Raw genomic sequence first — 20,141 nt, 5'->3', positions numbered from 1 at the left:
CTTTCTGTTCCAAATAACCCGAATCACCAGAAGAAGCAGTAGCATCATGTATCTTCAAAAATCCTAATTGTTAGATCACAGGCAGCAATACAAAGGGTTGAGAATGTATGCGATCTTAGGTTTTCCTTGCTCTTGTTAGTCTATTTGAGTTATCTTCTCCATGGCTGCAGTCCTGCAGTTTTCCTCTTGGGTTTGATTGTCTAAGTCATTTTATCCTTTTTTAGTAGAGGGATCTATCCTTTAATAGAAAAAAAAGAAGCATCCACTTAATAAATAAATAAATAAATAAAGCTTAGGATGGCAGATTGTGTAGTGGTGTCGCTGTGCATTGAGCCTAAGCACTGGGGATGTGAAAGAATGAACACATTCCATTTGAGCTAAAGAATTATGTCTGTTAGGGTTGAGTTTGCCAGGGTGTTTGAGCTTTCAGTATGATCTCATCACTGGAGGAGGAAAGTACAGTCTCCCATATGAATAATCTTATGCTTATGATTCATTACTACTATGTTGTTTTTTTTCTGTGGGCCTTTTAAGTGCCAGACTCCTCTCTTCTCCCCCCCCCCCCAAAAAAAAAAAAAAATCTGTCTTTGGCCTTGTAAGGCTGGTGGTCTTATCCAGAATAGTGACTGACTTTAACACTTGGAGTCTTACATCTACATCTAAAGAACTCCTCCTAACATATATTTATTCAGCTATTTGTCAAGCTTTAAATTTGGGGCAGAGAACTTTTATTCTTTGCTTCGTGAAATTTGGAAAGTGCTGTTTTGCATAAGCCTTCCTTTTTCTGAATCTTCCCTTTTCTGGATTTAGCTTCATCTACTAGCTTTGGTTAGTTTACTTAGGAATAGATCATCTCTAATTTTTTCTTAGTATTTAGTTTGTTTCTGTAGTTCCCCAGCCTACCCCCCCTAAATAAGTTGGCAATCAGTTCTTTGGATGGCTGTGTGTTTTGGCAGTAGGGTTTGAGGTTGGAGATGGATCCCTTTACCCTCTATCCTCCCTGACCCCCACTGAGCTCTTGTATTGGGAAAGCGCGGACTAATCCAAGCATAATGGTTCCTGGAATTTTTATACCGGTACAGTACACCAGCAAAAGGAAAAACTGCAGATGGGCAAGTAAACTTTGTGGGATGTTTTTGAAGGCCTAATAGCATGGGAAAGAGATGAACAATCTTTTTCTTATCTGTTGCAACATGACTGTTAATACTATAGAGTATTTCTTTTTCTTCCTCAATAATGCTAAAGTAATCTGTCTGAAAAAGTGCATTTGGTGATCAGACCAAAGTGGATGTTAAGTAAGCAGCCTTCTAACATCCTCCTGGCTGCTGCTGCAGTCTGAGGGACATGAGCATAAGAAGCTGGGGAGAGTGAAGAGTTCACTTCTGAACACTGAGGTCAGTGAAGACCCGTCTCCTGTGGAAGTACGGCAGGGAAATGTATTAAACCAGGAGAGCGAGGAACAGTGATGAAAGACTGTTCTGATTTGGCTGGCTTTGAACTGATGGTTAAGTTTATGTACAGCAGAGGAAGGCAGAGGGTGCTGGGCCAGCTACTAGTAACAGTCTGTGTGTTAAATTTGGCATTTTTCCTAGGAAAAAGTGGATCAAGAAAAGAAGACTGAACCTTGGTGTGTGATTTCTTTTTTGTTTGTTTGGGGTTTTTTTTTGTTTTTTGGGGTTTTTTGTTAAGCCTATCAATGAAATAGTCATGAGTTAACAACATTGTGTGGTAGTGTGGTATAGCCCTTCAAGTGTAGTGGAGTTGAGGTGTGCATCTTTTAATATTAAAATATTTTAATATTAAATATTTTAACTAATTATTTAATAATATTTTTCAATATTAAATATTTATCGAATAATTATTTAATAATAATTATTTTAATGTCGAATATTTTTATTATATTTTAATATTAAAAAAGAAAACACAAAACTTTGAGACTTGCAATTAGACATTATAAAATAACTATTCAAAATTATAATTAGTATATTAATATAAAAATAACATGCTCTATTTAAATATTTATCCAGTTAGCATTTGAGAGCAGTCCTAAAGATTCTTGTTTTTACTAAAATTCATGCCTTCACGCTTTTTTTCAAAATAAGTAATCATTTTAGAGTGCAGGAGTTTTGCCAAGAGAAAGAAATTGCGTTCATCTTCCCAGCATTAGTAACATGGGATTATTGAACCCTCGAAAAAGGCTAACAGACTGTGAGAGTTTAATTTATTTCTGATAATCATAGTTTAATTTTTCTAACACACTACTGTATTCTGGTAAACAGTGATATGTGGTGGGGACTTTTAGCAGGAGCGAAGTATGTCACCTTCAAATTGGTACCCTTATATGAAAATTACGTATTTGGAACATTAAAATTTTAGTTTTAGGATTTGTATGAGATAAGGGCAAAAGTGTAATGATTGAATAGGTCAACTGGAAATTGTATTTGTCATTTTCTGAAGTATTTAAATCATCTTGTATCTTTAGATGAGTAAGAATAATCCAATGCTGTTAAGAAAATGCTTTTATTTTAAATGGGGCATGAAATATTTGAGGTCTAGACTTTTGTCTAGTAGTTCCAGTTATAAGGCATAAAGAGTCTATGAAATGCAACCAAAAATAGTTTAACGCTGGTTAAAGAAAAGCTTGAAATGGTACACAAGGTCAGCTTGTTTGTGCTTACAAATCATGCCCCTTGAACACCAAATAGTTGTAAAATTTGTATTTTTTTTTCTTGTTGTTAAATAAGAACTTGCGAAAATGAGCTTTTATCAATGCTTTAGCCTGTCGAAGGACTGCGGCAAGACGGAGAATAAGAGTGCTCCGAATAAGGACCTCTGAATTTGATCATCTGTTCTACTGGTTAAGTCTTCTGATCACTGTGCCGTTAGCCGGTCATTCTCCAGTTTTACCGTCATTGTAATTGTAGCATATTAGCTTGCACTCATATTTTCAATTTTTAATAGAGCTCTAAATTACTTTTTTAATCACACTGCCATGTGATTGTGAATCTCAGATGAAGTCATTTTAGGCAAGAACTCTACAAACCTCATGGCTCTGCTTCCAAATCAGTATCTAGGTCCTCTCACCTATGATTTAGCGTGCCTGTGCTGAATCTGAATTCAGACACAGCAAAACCCTGTTTCGGGTTCAGACATTTTCCAAGTTTTGTGTAATCCTGTTACACTTTTTAGAAAGCCACTAGTGCTTGGGCATGTTCTGTCCTGTGTGAATGGTACAGACCGTTTCTAGGCTTGGGCTCATGCAAGGTGGTTGTGCTCCAAAATACTCTAAGCAGAGAAAGATGGTATGTTCCAGTGTGTGTTTGCAGGGCTCTCCTCTCTGATGGGGAACCTTTGTATCAACCTGTGGCATGTTTTTTAATGGGACTGTGAAACACCTAAAATTTGCAGCTTACTATTTTCAGAAGAGCTAGGGCCTTTGCATCTAACCTGTCTCCTTGGATTAGATATGGTCTTTGGGGTCTTAATTGTAGACAGGAAGATATGTATATTATAACTTTATGATACCTATATTGAACTAATTTCTGGTTAGGAATAAGAAGGGATAATTAGAGGTAGTAGTTCCATTCTGATATGGTTGCTAAATAGGTGATGAGACTAGAATATGTGTGACTTCTGAATAGAGAATCTGTTTCCTGATCTGATCTTCGATCTCTTGCTTCCATAGGAGGCATGATCTATCTTCTCTCTTCTCCCCTAGCCTTGAAAGTCATTCTAGTGCTGAGTGCTTCTCTGGCTATTACAGTGCCACGGAAAGTCTGATAGAAACTGATGCTATGTTCTGTCAAGAACCTCGGTACTGAAAGTTAATAAAAACAACTGGATACACTGCTGTATTTTCTTCTGCTGGGAGATGGAAATAGCTTGGGAAACTCATCCCAATCTTAAAAAAAAAAAAAAAAAAAAAAAAGGCTGTGAAGAAAATCTTCTTCCTCCACCTTTGTATGTTATGAATAAATTTTTCATTACTTACACTTTTTTAATGAATTACAAAAGCAGTCTCTTCATCCCTCTTTCCAGTTCTCCAAATGGCAGGCCACATTCCTCGCAAGCCAGGCATCTCATGTGCCTTCTCTAATGTTGCATCTGTTGGAGTGGTTGGTATGTTCAGAGAACTTTACTCACTGATAAGAAACCATTCCTTTCTATTTTTATTTTCTGTCTGCATCTGGACATTTCCAGTAAAGACAACTTGTGTAGTCCCACCTTCTTCCCCTCCTAATAGTGTGTTTCTGGTATGTTCTGCTTTCTTGGATTTCTTATATGATGACATTCCTGATATGCTTCCTTTTAACTTGAGACTGTACTTTACCCTCCAGGTGACTGCCATAGGTTAACTGATGATAGCAGCAAAGTCTCTTGATGAAACTGAGGCTTATAGTAATCAATAGAATCTTTTCTGAGGGAGATCATGTAACTCTAGATGCAAACCGATGTAAAATATGTCAGAAACGAAAAGCATTTCATTTATGAGCAGATAAACTTTTTCTGTGCTGAGCTTTATTGCTGAATATGTGGTGTGCGTTCTCCTATAGATGTTGAAAGGAGCAAGGGCCTTGGTATCCTCATTTTTTGTTGAATAAATTGCCCCTGGAAAATGTAAATTGTATAAAGCCAGTGCAACTCTAGATTCTTTGTTCTATAGTCTTTGCAGAAAATTTTATATATAGTTTTAGAGTTTAACTAAAATTCACGGTTGGTGGTGAGGGGAATCACAATCTCTTCATTAAAAGTTACGTCTGTTTTGACAAAACTTTTCAGAACAAACATCTATAAGCGAAATGCCAAAGTGCTTGCAATTTTGTGTTTATGAAAGGTGAATTTCCCGGAAGGTGACTTTAACATTTCAAATAAATAAAAGAAAATTAACCAAAATACAATCATTTGTTATAAGTAATTTTATGTTCTAATCTAAAATACTTCAATTTTAACAGTGAGCAGAGTATCTGCCAAGCACGGGCTGCAGTAATGGTCTATGATGACGCCAATAAGAAATGGGTACCAGCTGGTGGATCAACTGGATTCAGCAGAGTTCATATATATCATCACACAGGCAACAACACATTTAGAGTAGTGGGCAGGAAGATTCAGGATCATCAGGTAAGTGAGTCTCTGAAAGTTTTTTAATAGGAAACTTAAGCTATCTTACTGATTGTTTTTAATATTAAATATGTTTTCAGTAAAGTAATAGGAACTGTAAGTAGTTAATTTACTTTTCTTTTTTAAATTGAACTAGCAAAACTGTATTATGGCTTTTTTTCCCCATAAACTGCTAATCACTTCACAAACCTTCAGAGGACATTCCTTGTGCACTCTTTACCATTCTTTCCTACAGACAGATATATAGGCTAGAGGAGGAAAGACGATAGACAGTGTACGTACAATTCAGCTGACCCTCCTTAAGCCAAAGTCTCAACCTAAGAACTTTTATTCTACGCTACTCTGTGCTATTGGCTGCAATCTGCATAAGTACCAACTTCTCTCTCTCTTGAACATCTTCTCTACCATCTTTAAGATGCCAACAGTCTTCTCTAGTTCTTCCTATATTATGAAAGGTTGGATGCATGATTTTTATGAATGAACTTTCGGCATTTTGTAATACTGATGATCTACCACTTTGAGAGGCTGGAAAGGGAGCAACAATGATCGTGTCTTAATTTCCTTGATGAAAAATTTAATAGATCTTGATTAAATGGCAAACTCAGTACTTTATCTTGAAATATGCTCTGTCTTGTGATAGCTGGCGTGGTGTTAGAGATCTACACTTGTTTAAGTAAACTTATAACTCCATCTCCCTCTCCCAAATTTCTTTTGGTCTGTTCTTGTGTGTTGTGTTCGTGGGTGTTTTTTTTGTTTTTTATTTTTTTTATCAGGCACCTGAAGCATAATTGATAATCTCCCATGTGATCTGTCACTAACTCCTTATTCAAAGTAATGTACAGTGTCCCCCCCCCCCCCCGTTATTCCGTGGAAAAAGGTGAGAGGATATAGTTATCCAAGGTGCAGTGAGATCCTCTTAGTGGAGAGCTTTTAATAAATGATTGTCCGACTACCTAGAGTTCCTCACCTTTTGTCTGAGGTATAACAGTTTTGCAAGATGCCGATACCTTGTGATGCACAGTAGAGGTCCACGTAAACTGCTACTGAAAGCACTGTATCAGCCAAGGGGTGCAGCAGCTGCAGTGGCAAGGTAATAATTCGGTAAAACAAAATAATTCTAATGAGTATTCTCTGCTGTTAATGGAAAATTAAGACAGTTCCTGAAATCTAACTACGTATTCATCTTCGGTATATTCACCTCATAAGTACTTTGCTACTAGAAGTCAGAAATATTAATATTATTAAATTGCTGTTGTGAAACTTTACTGCATCATTTGAGATGAGACTGTTTAAACTACGAAGTTCAGAAGTATTTCATTTTTCCCCTTGTCTATTCTCATAACTGATTTTGTGCAGTATTGGAATTAAAACAGCTATTTGCTTGAACATTGTGATCTTGTAGGTTGTGAGAATGAAGTGAACCCACACAACTAAGGTGAAATGGGTGATGAAACAGTAGTTTTAAACATAATTAATATTCCCTTTTGTTCGTTTGTTTTTATCATAGGTGGTAATAAATTGTGCCATTCCAAAAGGGCTGAAGTACAATCAAGCTACACAGACCTTCCACCAGTGGCGCGATGCTAGACAGGTGTACGGTCTGAATTTTGGCAGCAAAGAAGATGCCAATGTGTTCGCAAGTGCCATGATGCATGCCTTAGAAGTATTAAATTCACAGGAAGCTGGTAAAGATATTTTAATTTTTTTGGAAGACTGTTTAAATGTAAAGATGAAAAATTGTAAATGTTTGTGCAAAAAAGTGAGGTAGTTCAGACTTGTTTCTAATGATGCTGTATCTTCAGCCTCTAGCCACTTAAATTATTAGGCCATTTTGTCTAACTAATTGCTGCTGCTCAGCTGTGACTTTCAACTGACTGCCATCCATGTAATTACAGTTCCTACAGGCAAATCTATTTTCATTTTTTCTTCCTTTCATCTGTTGTAGGTAGAAACTTCCTGACTTTTGCTTTTAAAATGCACATGCGCACCCATGACCAAGAAATGCCTAACACTTAATCAGGGTACTTTGCAGGATTTCTAGACAGATCTTTTGGGCAAAGTGTTCTTAATGTATGTTGGTATTTTTTCTTCTCAATGAGTAGTGTTTGTTATGAAAACAACAGATAAAATGAAAAGGTTTTTTTTTTTCCTCCCCAAATTTTAGAATTTAGAACCCTTTTTTTGGCAGTAGTTTTCTAACTTGGAGACCTTGGAGCCAGGAGTTGTATTCAAATGATCACATAGGATTTAGACAACAGATATTTCATTCTCCATTTCGTTTGTGCTCTTTTAGATAACAAGCAAGATAACATACAATACTCAAATCGTTGGTGGAGAACTTGGTGGCTTTCAGTCCTCAGGTGGTGTCCATAACGTACTGCAGATGGGCATTAGCCCAAATTGATCAGCATAATGCTGTGACACACAGACGGGGAGTTTTTAACTTGCACAACTTCCAATAAACTTTTGTCTTCCTGTAACCAAATAGAATTCTTTTGTCCTCATTAAACTTTAAAAATTGCCCCTGTAACAGGAGATGCCAATTTTATTTCCCTTATGTAGAAGGGAGCCTGTGGATGACCTTACTAGAGGTGACTCTACAACAGCAAAGGGTGATTTTTATCAAGTCTCTCTTCATTCTGATGCTTGCTTCAGGACTTAATTTTTGAAAATAAGCTATCTAGAAAATGAAGGGTGATACATTCTGCAATGCTTATGCTGTTACGCAGTGCAGAGGGCCAAAAAATAAAAGATAGTTAAAAGAATAAGGTGTCTTTGCCAGTTAAAATAATCCAGTTGAGTATCCCATTCTCCCATTTCCCAGTTGGGTGTTTTCTCCTCTAAACCCCTCAATTCTTCTTTCCCTAAGGGTTACTTGACTGTAAACATTTCACGTACTCCAGGTGTTTATTATCTCAGGAGCCAGCACTTGAGAACACACTAAGCATTGATTTCTAATCATTTCATGTAAAATCTGACTAAGTCTGATTTATGGTAATCACCCCAGTCTCGGAGCTTTATGTAGTTTCCCATTACCTCTGTGTGTGTATAGTGTGTGTGTGTGTAATATACACACAAAATATATACATATGTATATAGTATGTATTATGTGTGTATGTGTATAAATGTGTATAAATATTTTTTTCTCTTCATCTAATTTTATTCCCTCTTCTCCTATCATTAAAATTCAGCTACTACAAACACTGAAATGACATGTACGGACATGATGGTGCTCATGTTTTAATTAGTGTGCCTGTTTTTCATTTCACTGATGATTATCAATGATTATGCTTTACACAAAGTATACTTGAACTAACCAAGTACATTTTTTATGCTCTTTTGCAGTAGAAATTCTAGTGAACTAAGACTTCACTTCAACTTATAAAGATTCGTTATTTAGACTTGGACAAAATTAAAACCATTTTATGGGGATTTTTTTGAATGTAATTTTAAGAATACCAAAAAGTCATAAAAACACAGTAGCCCAGTCAGTGTAATTCCACAAGAGCAAACAACTCAAGATGAAAATAACTCCATTTTTATTGCATCACTTAAGTAATTTCTTAAGTAGGTGGAGAGTTGGAGAGAGGGAAAGATGAGCTTTACAATGTGTCTAAAATCGTTAAATACAATGATTTTAGACACATTGCAAAGCTCATCTTTCCCTCTCTAGTCCTTTGTTTGCCCCAGACGATGAATTTGTCCAGGTCACTCTGCTAGAAGACTTTTCATTGGTGCCTGAAGTGGTATTTCAGTTTGCTTCTCTGCTTCCTTCAATTTAACACCAGTTAAACCCTGATGTTTGTTGTTTTGGTCTGACTTGACTTTTTTTTTTTTTTCCCCTTTAAGTTCAAAGATGGATTTTTGTGTAGTTCATGAAATGGAAGCCGAGTGTGAGCATAATAACATGTCCCAGTTACTGGCTAGAGTGCCATAGAATCACAGAATTGCTGAGGTTGGAAGGGACCTCTGGAGATCATCTAGTCCAAACCCCCTGCTCAGGCAGGGTCACCTAGAGCACATTGCACAGGATTGCATCCAGGCGTGTTTCGACTATCTCCAGAGAAGGAGACTCCACAACCTCTCTGGGCAACCTGTTCCAGTGCTCTGTCACCCTCACAGTGAAAAAGTATTTCCTCATGTTCAGATGGAACTGTCTGTGTTTCAGTTTGTGCCCGTTGCCTCGCGTCCTGTCACTGGGCACCACTGAAAAGAGTCTGGCCCCATCCTCTCGACACCCTCCCTTCAGATACTTGTACACGTTGATAAGATCTCCTCTCAGCCTTCTCTTCTCCAAGCTAAACAGGCCCAGCTCTCTCAGCAGCCTTTCCTCATAAGAGAGATGCTCCAATCCCCTAATCATCTTTGTAGCCCTTCGCTGGACTTGCTCCAGTAGTGCCACATCCCTCTTGTACTGGGAAGCCCAGAACTGGACACAGGACTCCAGATGTGGCCTCACCAGGGCTGAGCAGAGGGGGAGGATCACCTCCCTCGACCTGCTGGCAACACTCTTCCTGATGCCTCATTCTGTTTAGTCGTCTCGTGTAGGGATTTCTGTACTCTCCAGCTACACAAAGTACATAGGAGCTTGATGTGCAGGGCCCTTCAAAAATGCTTTTTTCTAGCACCTCTGACATCACTGAATATTTAAGTCAACAGGTCACTGCCTCAGAAGGTCTAATATTAGCTGTTCATTTTAGGAAGTGTGCTGAAACTGCCCTGTGCTAAACCCGTCAGTTTCTAAAAACAAATTTGTCTTTTGAAAAAAGGTCTGTTAAAAGTCCTAGGGGAGTGTATGTTACCGTAGGAATTTGTGCTAATATGTGAAGATCAATACATTATATGTTGATCATTGTTTCTTCTGATTTATCTGCTAGATTTTTTTAAAAATTACAAATATATGCAGTCTCATGTGGTGTTCTGATGATACTGCTTCAGAAATCCACATTTAAAGAGGGTAACTTCTCTGTAATAATCTATGTAAACTGCTATGTTTCTTGGCCTGTCTAAAACAGCATTTAAAATCTCCACCTCTAGTCAAACAGAAATCCAATATAGCTAACTTCACTTGTGATTCAAAAATTGCTTACAACTGAAGTTGAAGATTCTTCCAGTATCCTTGTTTTCTGCTACATTTTCTCATTTTGGTAATTTTTTTTATTAGTTTGCTTATTTTAATAGTTGGTTTTTATTCATAAAAGGAAAAACAGTTTTAATCTTAGCTTAGCATACTGTTCCGAAATTTATAAAGCAGTAGATGAATTTAAAACTTTGTGTCAAGGTTCACAGAAATCTAAATGACTTCTGAGGAATATTAAAGATTATTTTGTTGACATTGTTTTGGTTTAAAGGTCAGGTGTTACAGCTCTTATATATTCCGCACACACACACTAGTGAAGTCCCCATCTCTTGCATGTATTTGGAAAATGGCATTGATTTCCACTTGCAGTTGGGATCTTCATCTGTTCTGTACTGCCCTAATTTGACATTGTTTAATTAGGATCTCCCTCTAGTGGATCTACACAAGCAAAAGCAAAGATGTTTGACGTAGGTATCCACTGAGTATACAGTGCCAGGCTTTTTGTCATTCTAATACGTTTAGAATGCGGAGTAAAGTGTTTGAGTTGTAGCGGAACAAAGGCTTTAATGTGACTGGCAGCTTTCCTTTTAAAAAAAAAGTACATATTTGTCCCAAAGGCCTCTGAAGTGATGTCTGCCTTGTCAGTGAAATTGCTGGAAGTACGCTGTATGTTTAAAACCAGTTTTCTCCCTCCCTAGGTGATTTACAGTGCTGTGACATTACGCGATTATCATAATTTCTCTTCTTCTTGAACTCAGTTTATTTAAATCAATATAGAAGTCAAAGGGTTTTCACTTGGTTCTGGTTTGAATGATTGCACTAGCAGTTAGCTGTTCAGCTAGACCCTATTTTACTGCTAGCTGGTTGAGCAGATCATAGACTGCTGGCAAATCCAGAACAGAAGAGACTTCATTCAGGACTCTACTTTAGTCATGAATTTTAAGGTTAAGCAGACTACTAAAGCTACAGATTTCTGCTCCATACTGTTTAGATGTGTTGCCAAACTTGTTTTTGGCACTCACTTTGGAAAATTTTGACAGACTTTCTCATTTCATTAAATAATAGTCTGAGATGGTCAGAAGTTACTGCCCCTTAATCAGATGACAAGAATGTGTCCCCACTTTGAGAGCTCATTTGAAGATAATATCCGACTTTGTCTTGTTCAGTGTGGTCTGGATATTCAGTAATTGGTCTTAATGGTCTAGAGTAAAGATGACTGCTTTCTCTGAAGGTTTTTGCATCACATTACAGGGAAAACTTTCTTATCTGCATTAGGTCGAGTTCAGCATGACAATCACAGTGATGCTGGAATGAGAGAGAGAAACCTCCATGAAGAGAAATTAGATAGTTGAGAGAATTTTCTCTAATGCTGAAGAAAGTGGATTTTTCCCTTAAAGGAGAAAGGGCAAATAAGGGAAGCGTGTGCTGGGAGATGGGAGGAAGAAAGGGTTATTGTATTGCATGCGCAAAACAAACCTTGTGGTGCAGCTGGAATGATCGAATGTTTTGTCTGACGTCTGTCTGCAGTCCCAGGAAAGCCTTGCTAAGAGAATAAGAAAACAAGTCCGAGATTTTTAAATTTGTAATTTGCACTTAGGGAGGTTCTTTGAGTTGTTGATTGCAGAAGGTGAAAGCATCGAAAGAATAACTGAAAGATCTCATACAACTGTAACGAAGCCTGTTTTGATTCTTTCTAATATAATTACATGCATGGAGGGTTCATGTTGATATTTAACATGTCTTCAACAACTGTACGTTTGTTGTTTGTTAAAATGGTTTTGGGATGTTCTGGATAGAAAGATGAGGACAGGAACAGCTTAGAATGAAGCAAACAAAACGCTTTGCTAATACTCAGATGACACTTTAATTCTCAGGAAAATGGGGGGCAGGAAAAAGAAGCTTAGGTTTTTATTTCTAGGTCCTGTTTATTTTGTTAATCTAATCTTGGAAGCAAACTTGAGGTTTATTTTCTTTGATATTGTTAGGAATGCTTGAGGTTAGGCTGTTCAGTTGTTAAATAATCACGTCTTTGAGAAAAGGTGCCTGCTTTATCCAGAGATTTAGGAAGTATGTTGATGTGCAGTCCTTTCTCTTACAGTGAAGACAGCTCATTAAATCCTTGCTGTTAGGGGAATGCCCTTATTCATATCATAGACTGAATAATTTAGTATCTTTGCAAAATGCAAACTGCAGTGAAACCTGGAGTTGCCTGATCAGGTTATGTGTAGAGACTATATGAGACTGAAATGAGAACTCTACATAGAAAAGGGTGAGGGAGTCTCAACTGCTTCTCCTCGTCCTGTTGTACTTCACATCACGCTTACAGTTTGTTTTGAGGGGAAAACTGATCCTGCTGCAAGGAGGTAATGCTGGTGTACCTGTACTCTGACAGCCGTCTGGAGGAGACTGGCAGCGCTCCCTGCCAGAATGGTAATGATGGGGTGTAGTGTTACTTGTGCTGTTGGGATAATATCTCAATTTTCTCTTGTAAGGTTTCTTCTTGTTGTTGTTTTAAATGTGTGATTGAGTAAAGAAAAACTCTGTAGTTACTAGATTCTGCAATAGCTGTTTCTTTCCAACTAGTCCTGATCTATGTGCCAAAATACTAATCTAAAAGAAGCTTCAACTGTTTATAGGACAAAATATTTCTGCTTGATTTTAATTTCATGCAAGTTTTCTGAAAGCGTCATTAATTTTAATAGGCATATGGAGGATTGCTAAGCTTTCAGTTATACTCACTTCTAAGTATTGCCTGTGTGGTGTTTCTGATTTATGTCATTCTAAAGATTAGTGTTGTAGCAAGTGAAAGTTTTAAAGTTTGGGTGAGTGAGTCAAAGAATTTCATTAAAGTTTGACATTTGGCCTAACTGCAGAGCAGCCACAGAAGTGTAATATATTAATTTTGTGGGTAAAGTTTTGTTTAATAAACAATGGGGCATGTTAATACATTTTGCTCTTGAGGGTTCATACTGTTGTCTTAAAAATATTTCCAGTGGAAGTTGCAGCTATATTAAATCTTCTGGCTTTGTAAACAGGGTATCGTCATACAACCATGAGCATAACTACAGAAATATTAAGGCAGATATGCTATAAAGGCTCACTTTTTAATACTGAAAAGTGACAGTTCTCTATAATACTGCTATTCACAAACTTTGATAGAATTGGGGGGGGAGGGTAACAGAAGTCTTGTGGTAGATGATGTTGATTATATTTAACTTTTGATACTTGCTTTTTATCGAGAGACCTTAATACATACTCTTCTGTAGAAACTTTGTCTCGGTTTCCCCTTTAGGGAAAGGGTTGGTAGAGTGGGAAGCTGTGTGCTTGCTCAAGGTCACCCCACAAGCTAGTGCCTGAGCCAAGTGTGGAACCCCAGCACTGTTCCCTGGGCTGTGCTCTGTTGGCTGTGCTGGCATTGGTAGCAGGCTTGCTTCTACTCAAATTCAAATGCATTTTAATGAATGTTTTTGTTATTCTTGGGCCCTTATTTTTATTAAGTTGATCAGCTAAAAGTATTGCATGCTACTTGTGAAGTGAAATGAAAAGTCTTTACTTTCAGAACAAAATGCAACATTGTTACCATTCTACTAAAATAAATGGGTGATGAGTATACTGACTCAACTGGCAGTACTTAAAAAAAAAAAAAAAAAAAAAAAAGGTACATATGAGGAAGTGAATGTTTAGAGGAATGAGAAGTATTAGCTGGAAGATGATCAGCTGGAAGAGAAGTACTAGAATAGTTTTGTTGCTCCTTAATGCCCTTCCTAGTTTTGCTAGGTCATGCCTATATACCCATAACCCAGGTCCAGGTCTGGATGAGCGGTACCAGTTTGCTTCTCCTGAAGGCTGGCTAGCAAGCCTCCCCAGGCTTTCTGTTCTGTAATGTAATGTTCTAGAGCAGGTCAGCTTCCGAGCAGGAGATTTTTGCCTATTATTTCTTAGTATAGCTCTCTGAAAAAGAGTCTGGTTTCCTTTTATTTAGAATTTTTAAAAGCTTATTAATATATATATTTTTAAAAAAGTAAGTTATTCTTACATTCTACATCAGAAATGCTGTTTGCTGTTGTTTTGTTGACTGGAATGTATTCTTAGTAGATGTGCTTGAGCAGTCCTTTATAATCGTTAGAAAAGTTTTTCTTTATTACTCTTGAACAAAGTATCTCAGGCCTTGCTTTTTTTTTCACTACACAAAATCCTACCTATAACTTGCTGTGCAAAAAGATCAGCTAGATGGAAGATCTATTTCTGTGAAATTTTGATAATGTCTTTAGCCTGCAAATTCTGAGGTCCTCTATTTAAAGAACTTTTTTGCAAGTCTGAGCTCTTGATTCTGATTTAAAGACAAAGCATGGTGATGTTTTAATTTCTCAGAATACTATTCTGTGCTAGCTTTGTAACAGCTGGATACTCTTATCTGTATAGCTCATGTGCCTATATAAATCAATTTGCTGTTTGCTTTCAGTCATTCACACTTTGAATATAAGACTCTGCAATTGGAGTGCTGCTTAGCTTTGATACTAATTTAGTCAGAAATGAAACGGGATTATTAAATACTGAGTTGCTTATAAACTGTTTCTCTAGGGGGAGGGGAATTGAGAGCTTCACCTCTCAAGCTGGATTTCTCAAAAGTGATATAGTTGACAAAGTTTGTCTAAAGTTATTAAATGTTTTCTTTTTGAAAAAGTGTCTTCTGTGTTTTAATGCTGTACTTTGAACAGTGCAATAACTGTAGGAGTATTCTTGTTTGTTTGCTTTCTCAAACCATAGGAAATAGTGTTATGAGGAAAACTTTTGGCAGTCTGACTGCTAGTGGCTCCCAAAAGACACTTCACTGGTCATTACATTACCAGCTCCCAAGCAAGCCTGTCAAGCTAAATGAAAATATACGTTGTAGGTGGTTGTATAACTCATAGTATATATATTGTTTCCGTCTTGAACAGTAGATACTCTGGGTTTTTTAGGGTCTTTATCTCATAGGAATGTGATGTCTTCAGTGTCAGGCAGGTGCCATGTCAACACTGCTAATATAAGCCAGGTGACATTGAAAGAAGAGAGGGGGAAGAGTTTGGTGTGAAACTCCAAAGCAGACAATGTATTGCAGAGAGTGAAGCAACTAATGAACTGAAGGGCATGGAGGGAGGAGAAGCCATGTGTTTTCTCTCTCCAGCTGCTAATTATACTTTCATAAGGTATGTAACTGGGATCAATGAATACAGCTCTCGAATGGAGAGAGCTGTAGAGTTATGCCAATTTGTGGTGAAAATGAACATCAGGAACTTGATAAACTACAGCTCTAGTTGTGGTTTAAAAATGTGATGTTGGGGATACTTAATTTGGCTCAGGCAGCCTCCAGCAGCCTGTTGCTGTTCTGTGCTACACCAGAATAGTTGTCTGTGTGGCTGCATGAAGAACCAGAACAAATGCTTGATCTAGCTGGTGAAGTCACTTCTTGCGAGGTTTTTCCCTGAGGGTATTTTAAATAGATTGGTTTCCAGTCCAGCTCTTACTATATAATTGCTTGAACTATCATAGAAGAAGGTCATGCAAAGTAAGAATAAGCCGAAAAGCAGGAATGGCTGCTGAAGAAATTAATATCCCATTCTCCGTCTCTCAGGGTACAACATGGAGTACACAGTCTGTACTTTCCTTAGAAAAAGAAAGATGCTAGCTTTTTCTTAAACAAAACCTAGAATAATAGACCGTTCAGCCTCGTCTCTTACTTGGCTTGCAATGTTCTCTGAAGATAAAAATGATCTTTAGATAGATCAGACTTTTTTCCAGGTAGTATCTGTGAAAACTTATTTTGGAGCTTGATGTTTCTTTAGTATCTTGAGGTGTTCACAAGGCTCTAAGAATGCTTGGGACTGTGACGGGCTGGCTTGAACAGCCAGGGCAAGTGAAGCTGCTTCATTAGTTTTTGGGAGGATCCATTCTACAAATTGGCTCGGTATATTTAAATGAGGACTGAGTTATATTTAAATGAGGACTGGGGTTAGCAGCAGGAAGAGAATGGGAACATTGGCTGAAGGGCTGTAGAGTGGCAGTTCAAACTGAGCTGCTGCCGAATGGTATCCTGAGATCTCCTGATAGTATCTTGTTCAAAAAGGCTGTTCATTACTCCTCCAGATTAAATGGGGGAAAGTTTAAAGTTTTCGTTTCTACTGTGATTTTTCAGTACAAAAGGGTTCTAGTTGGTAAATGGCCATAGTATGTCCACAAGATTATTTTTGGTTCTTCATGCTTAGATTAAATGTGCTTCATGGTGAGAAATGGGAGATCTGAGGGAATGGAGAGTGTTGGACAAGGCAAACAATACTGGTATGTAGCACCGTTAAGTAGGGACAGGTCTGCTCCTAGACTGTGGCTGATTCTGAACGCCCACGAAAGGCTGCCACGTGGTTCGGGCAGCGAAGAGGCAGCCTGCTTCCCTGGCTGCTTGGGAGCTGCAGTTGTTGCCTAATGGCTGTAAAAGCCTCACACCTGCCATGGAAAGAGAAGAGAAAGGAGTTGTTTATGACCTCCAAAGTTAGAACAATTTTCCAGATGAGCTACTGCTCATGACGGATTTTTCTATTTACTGATAACTTTAGTATTTACTATGATCACAGTTAAATCTTTACATTAAAAATATAAACTTATCAGTTGGTATCTCTTGGAGATATTACAAGCAAAAGTACGTCCAGAGCAGCATAACTTGTTTGGACGTGAGGACCTAATGCTTACAGAAGAGAACACACAAGAAAGGCATAACCCTTGTAATGCACTTTCTGCTTTTCTTCTATTAGAAGTAAGTTCTTATGTTACTTTCTAACTGCAGGGTAGGGTAGAAAGTCAGTATATGCTCTTATGATTTTCAGGAATCATTGTCTCTTTGACCATAGTGGAAACATACTATGCCATTTTGAGTAAATTAATATTTTTATATAAGCTTTAAACAGGGCACTAATGTTTGCTGAATCTGAGGCAGGTATCTGCCCTCGATGCCTCAATATCTCACATACAGTCTTTTCGTGGTTTTGGATGACTTTCACAAGTTCAGGCAACAAGCATCTACATTTTGATATTTGAGATGGGTGAGATCTCATTACAACTCTTCCACACTCTAACTAGTTTGATGGAATGTAGACAAGAAACTATTGTTTTGCTTTGGCTTTGGGACCTTTTCAGGCCTGGATACAGTTTTCTTGTGTTTTAACTTCTTTGTCTTTGCTCATAAATTCCAGAATCTTACATGTAGCTGTAGTCTAAATTTCCTTTTTTACTGCCCAGTTTTACATACAACAAACTATTCACAATGTACAGTATTCCATTCCAGATTTCTCTGTCCTTCACTTCTGTTAATTCTTTTTAAATAATTTCTCTTGTGTAAAAAGATTGGTGAGTAAAATAGAAATGTCTTTTTATTTTTAGAAGAAAGATCCAGCATATTCAATTATTTGGAAGATGTATAGTACAGAATTGCTCATCAGTAAAAAGTCAAAGATTAATTTGCATGTCCTTCTCTTTTACATCTCTGGTGTTGAGCAGAACGCACCCTTTCTGCATGTTTTGTTCCTTATTTGTTAGATGCCTCGTTCCTTTGTGGGATAAGCAAGTAATGTGTTCAAAGACATTCTTTAATACAAGTTGACAAGCTAAAATCTTGTAGTAAATTTTGGCCTGACTTGTGGAAACAGACTCTATCTTCCTACTCTTGGTATGGTGATAAGCTTCTGATATATATTTTTTTCTCCTGTTCTTTTCCATTTCCAGTGTTCTATTTAGGTGAGTGTTTTAATTTTTCGAGCCTTTTCTGTTCCTTGAAGAGTATTTGTTCATTGTTTTAAGAAAATCTCAAACGGGGAGTGCTTTTCAAAGCCTTTTTTTTTTTTTTGTCCTGTCCTATGTAAAATTATTTTGCGTTTCTGTGAAACCTTTTCATTCATGTGAAGTAAATCCATTTTGCAAATATGTAAGGTAACATTTGCTGCAGTTTTTATTTGCTGTATTATGTTGTTGAGCTTTTTTGGCTTAAAAAGCAGAAATGGACAGTTTCTATAACATCATGTGACAGCTATTCTGTTTCCTTGGTTTTGTGCTTTTCTGCAAAGTAAATGTTCAAGTGGTTAATTTATGGTCTGTCTTCTTTCAGGTCCAACATTGCCTCGACAAAATTCACAGCTTCCCTCTCAAGTACAAAATGGTCCATCACAAGAAGAATTGGAAATCCAGAGAAGGTATGGTGCTGTAAGTGAACAGCTATTCACTTAAATGTAGTAACTCTTCATTAAATGATGACAAACTAAATTTCAAGGACTTGCATGTACTCTCTTGCACTAGGACAGTATTTGTATATTTGAAGTTTTCATTATTGCAGCTTTCCTGTGCAAAAACTTTGATTGTAAACTCTTGATCTGCACCCATTTGAACAATGCAGGGCTTCTTGCTATCAGCCAGTCATGAGAGCTGAAGATCAGATGAAAAGATTTGAAGACTTCAGTTCTGTTATTTTCAACCAGACTAACTGGTTTCCAGTTGCTCTGTTGCACCTTCAGTTTGACAGCTGCTTATAAAGAAGGAAGACAGAGCAGCAAGCGAGGAGGGAACTTTCTTCTCACCTTCAAAAGTAGAGAACTGAATTTTCAAGGGGAATGACAATTTTTATTACTGAATGTGGGTGCTCTAGATGAAAACAATGTACAGGGAAAATTTGTTCTCCTTTACATTATATTAGTCCTTTTAGCAAAAAAGTGCTCCATTTTCAGAATAAAAACTCATATAACCTTTAGTAGTTTAACTTTCAGTTGTAGCAATTTTGGTTATGTACATGTGGCCCTCAGGGAGCAATCCCACTTCCCCTGAGCAGTTGTCCCCCAATGGCTTTGACAGAGATCCAGCTTGATTTCTTTAGCGCACTGTGTGCTCTGCTGTTCTGGTACAAGGCTGCCACAGGAGCATGCTTGATCTCATCAAAAGGCCTTCATATAAGCCACTTAGAGCTATACGACTTTTTTGTGGCACTCCTCCAGGCTAAGCTCCATCTGTGGGTGTTTTTTGTGTGTGTTTTCATATATATACACGTGCACACACGCGCATGCGCACGCGCATGTATGCACGCGCATGCACGCGCATGCACGCACACGCACGTACATGCACGCACATGCACACATGTACACACATGCACGTACATGCACGCACATGTGTGCATGCACATGTGCACACGCACGTACACCCATGCGCACGCACACGTACACATGTACATGTATGCACATGTACATGTATACACACATACGTGTATGCACATGTATGCGTACATGTACACACATACACATGTACACACACACATGTGTATACACACACGTGGGTACACGTAGGTACACATAGGTACACGTACACATGTGCACACATACGTACACACATGCACACGCACACGTACATGTACATGTGCGCATGTGTGCACATACACACGTACACATGTGCACGTACACATACATGTGCGCATGTGCGCATGTACACATATACACGTGCGCACGTACACACGTACACGTGTGCACATACATGTACACATGTACACACACAGGTACACATGTACATGTACACACGTACACACGTACACACGTATACACACATGTACACACAGGTACACATGTACACACAGGTACACATGTACACACAGGTACACATGTACACGCACGTACGCACACACGTATGCACACACATGTACACATATGTACACACACATACACATGTACACACACGTACGCACACACGTACGCACACACATGTACACATATGTACACACACATACACATGTACACACACATGTACATACACACACATACGTACACACATGTACACACGTGTACACACATACATGTACACACACATACACACGTGTACACACACGTACACACACGTGTACACACACGTGTACACACACATGCACACACATAGACATGTGTAC

General features: G+C 37.9%; 1 protein-coding gene across 4 annotated transcripts in view; it reads left to right on the top strand.

Annotated features, from left to right (window-relative positions):
- Positions 1–20,141, top strand: part of ENAH (ENAH actin regulator) — a 103,627-nt gene that overhangs the window by 45,804 nt on the left and 37,682 nt on the right. For 3 of the 4 annotated variants that reach the window (XM_067292929.1, XM_067292928.1, XM_067292926.1), the window contains exons 2-4: positions 4,953–5,118; positions 6,626–6,803; positions 18,330–18,414. The exons of the other annotated variant lie outside the window; for it this stretch is intronic. In XM_067292929.1, the coding sequence (XP_067149030.1) occupies positions 4,953–5,118; positions 6,626–6,803; positions 18,330–18,414 (429 nt within the window). The remainder of the gene's footprint in view (positions 1–4,952; positions 5,119–6,625; positions 6,804–18,329; positions 18,415–20,141) is intronic. 4 annotated transcript variants of the gene reach the window in all.

The sequence above is a fragment of the Apteryx mantelli genome, chromosome 3, assembly GCF_036417845.1.
Source record: "Apteryx mantelli isolate bAptMan1 chromosome 3, bAptMan1.hap1, whole genome shotgun sequence".
Lineage (NCBI taxonomy): Eukaryota > Metazoa > Chordata > Aves > Apterygiformes > Apterygidae > Apteryx > Apteryx mantelli.
This window is presented reverse-complemented; position numbering and strand designations above follow the sequence as displayed.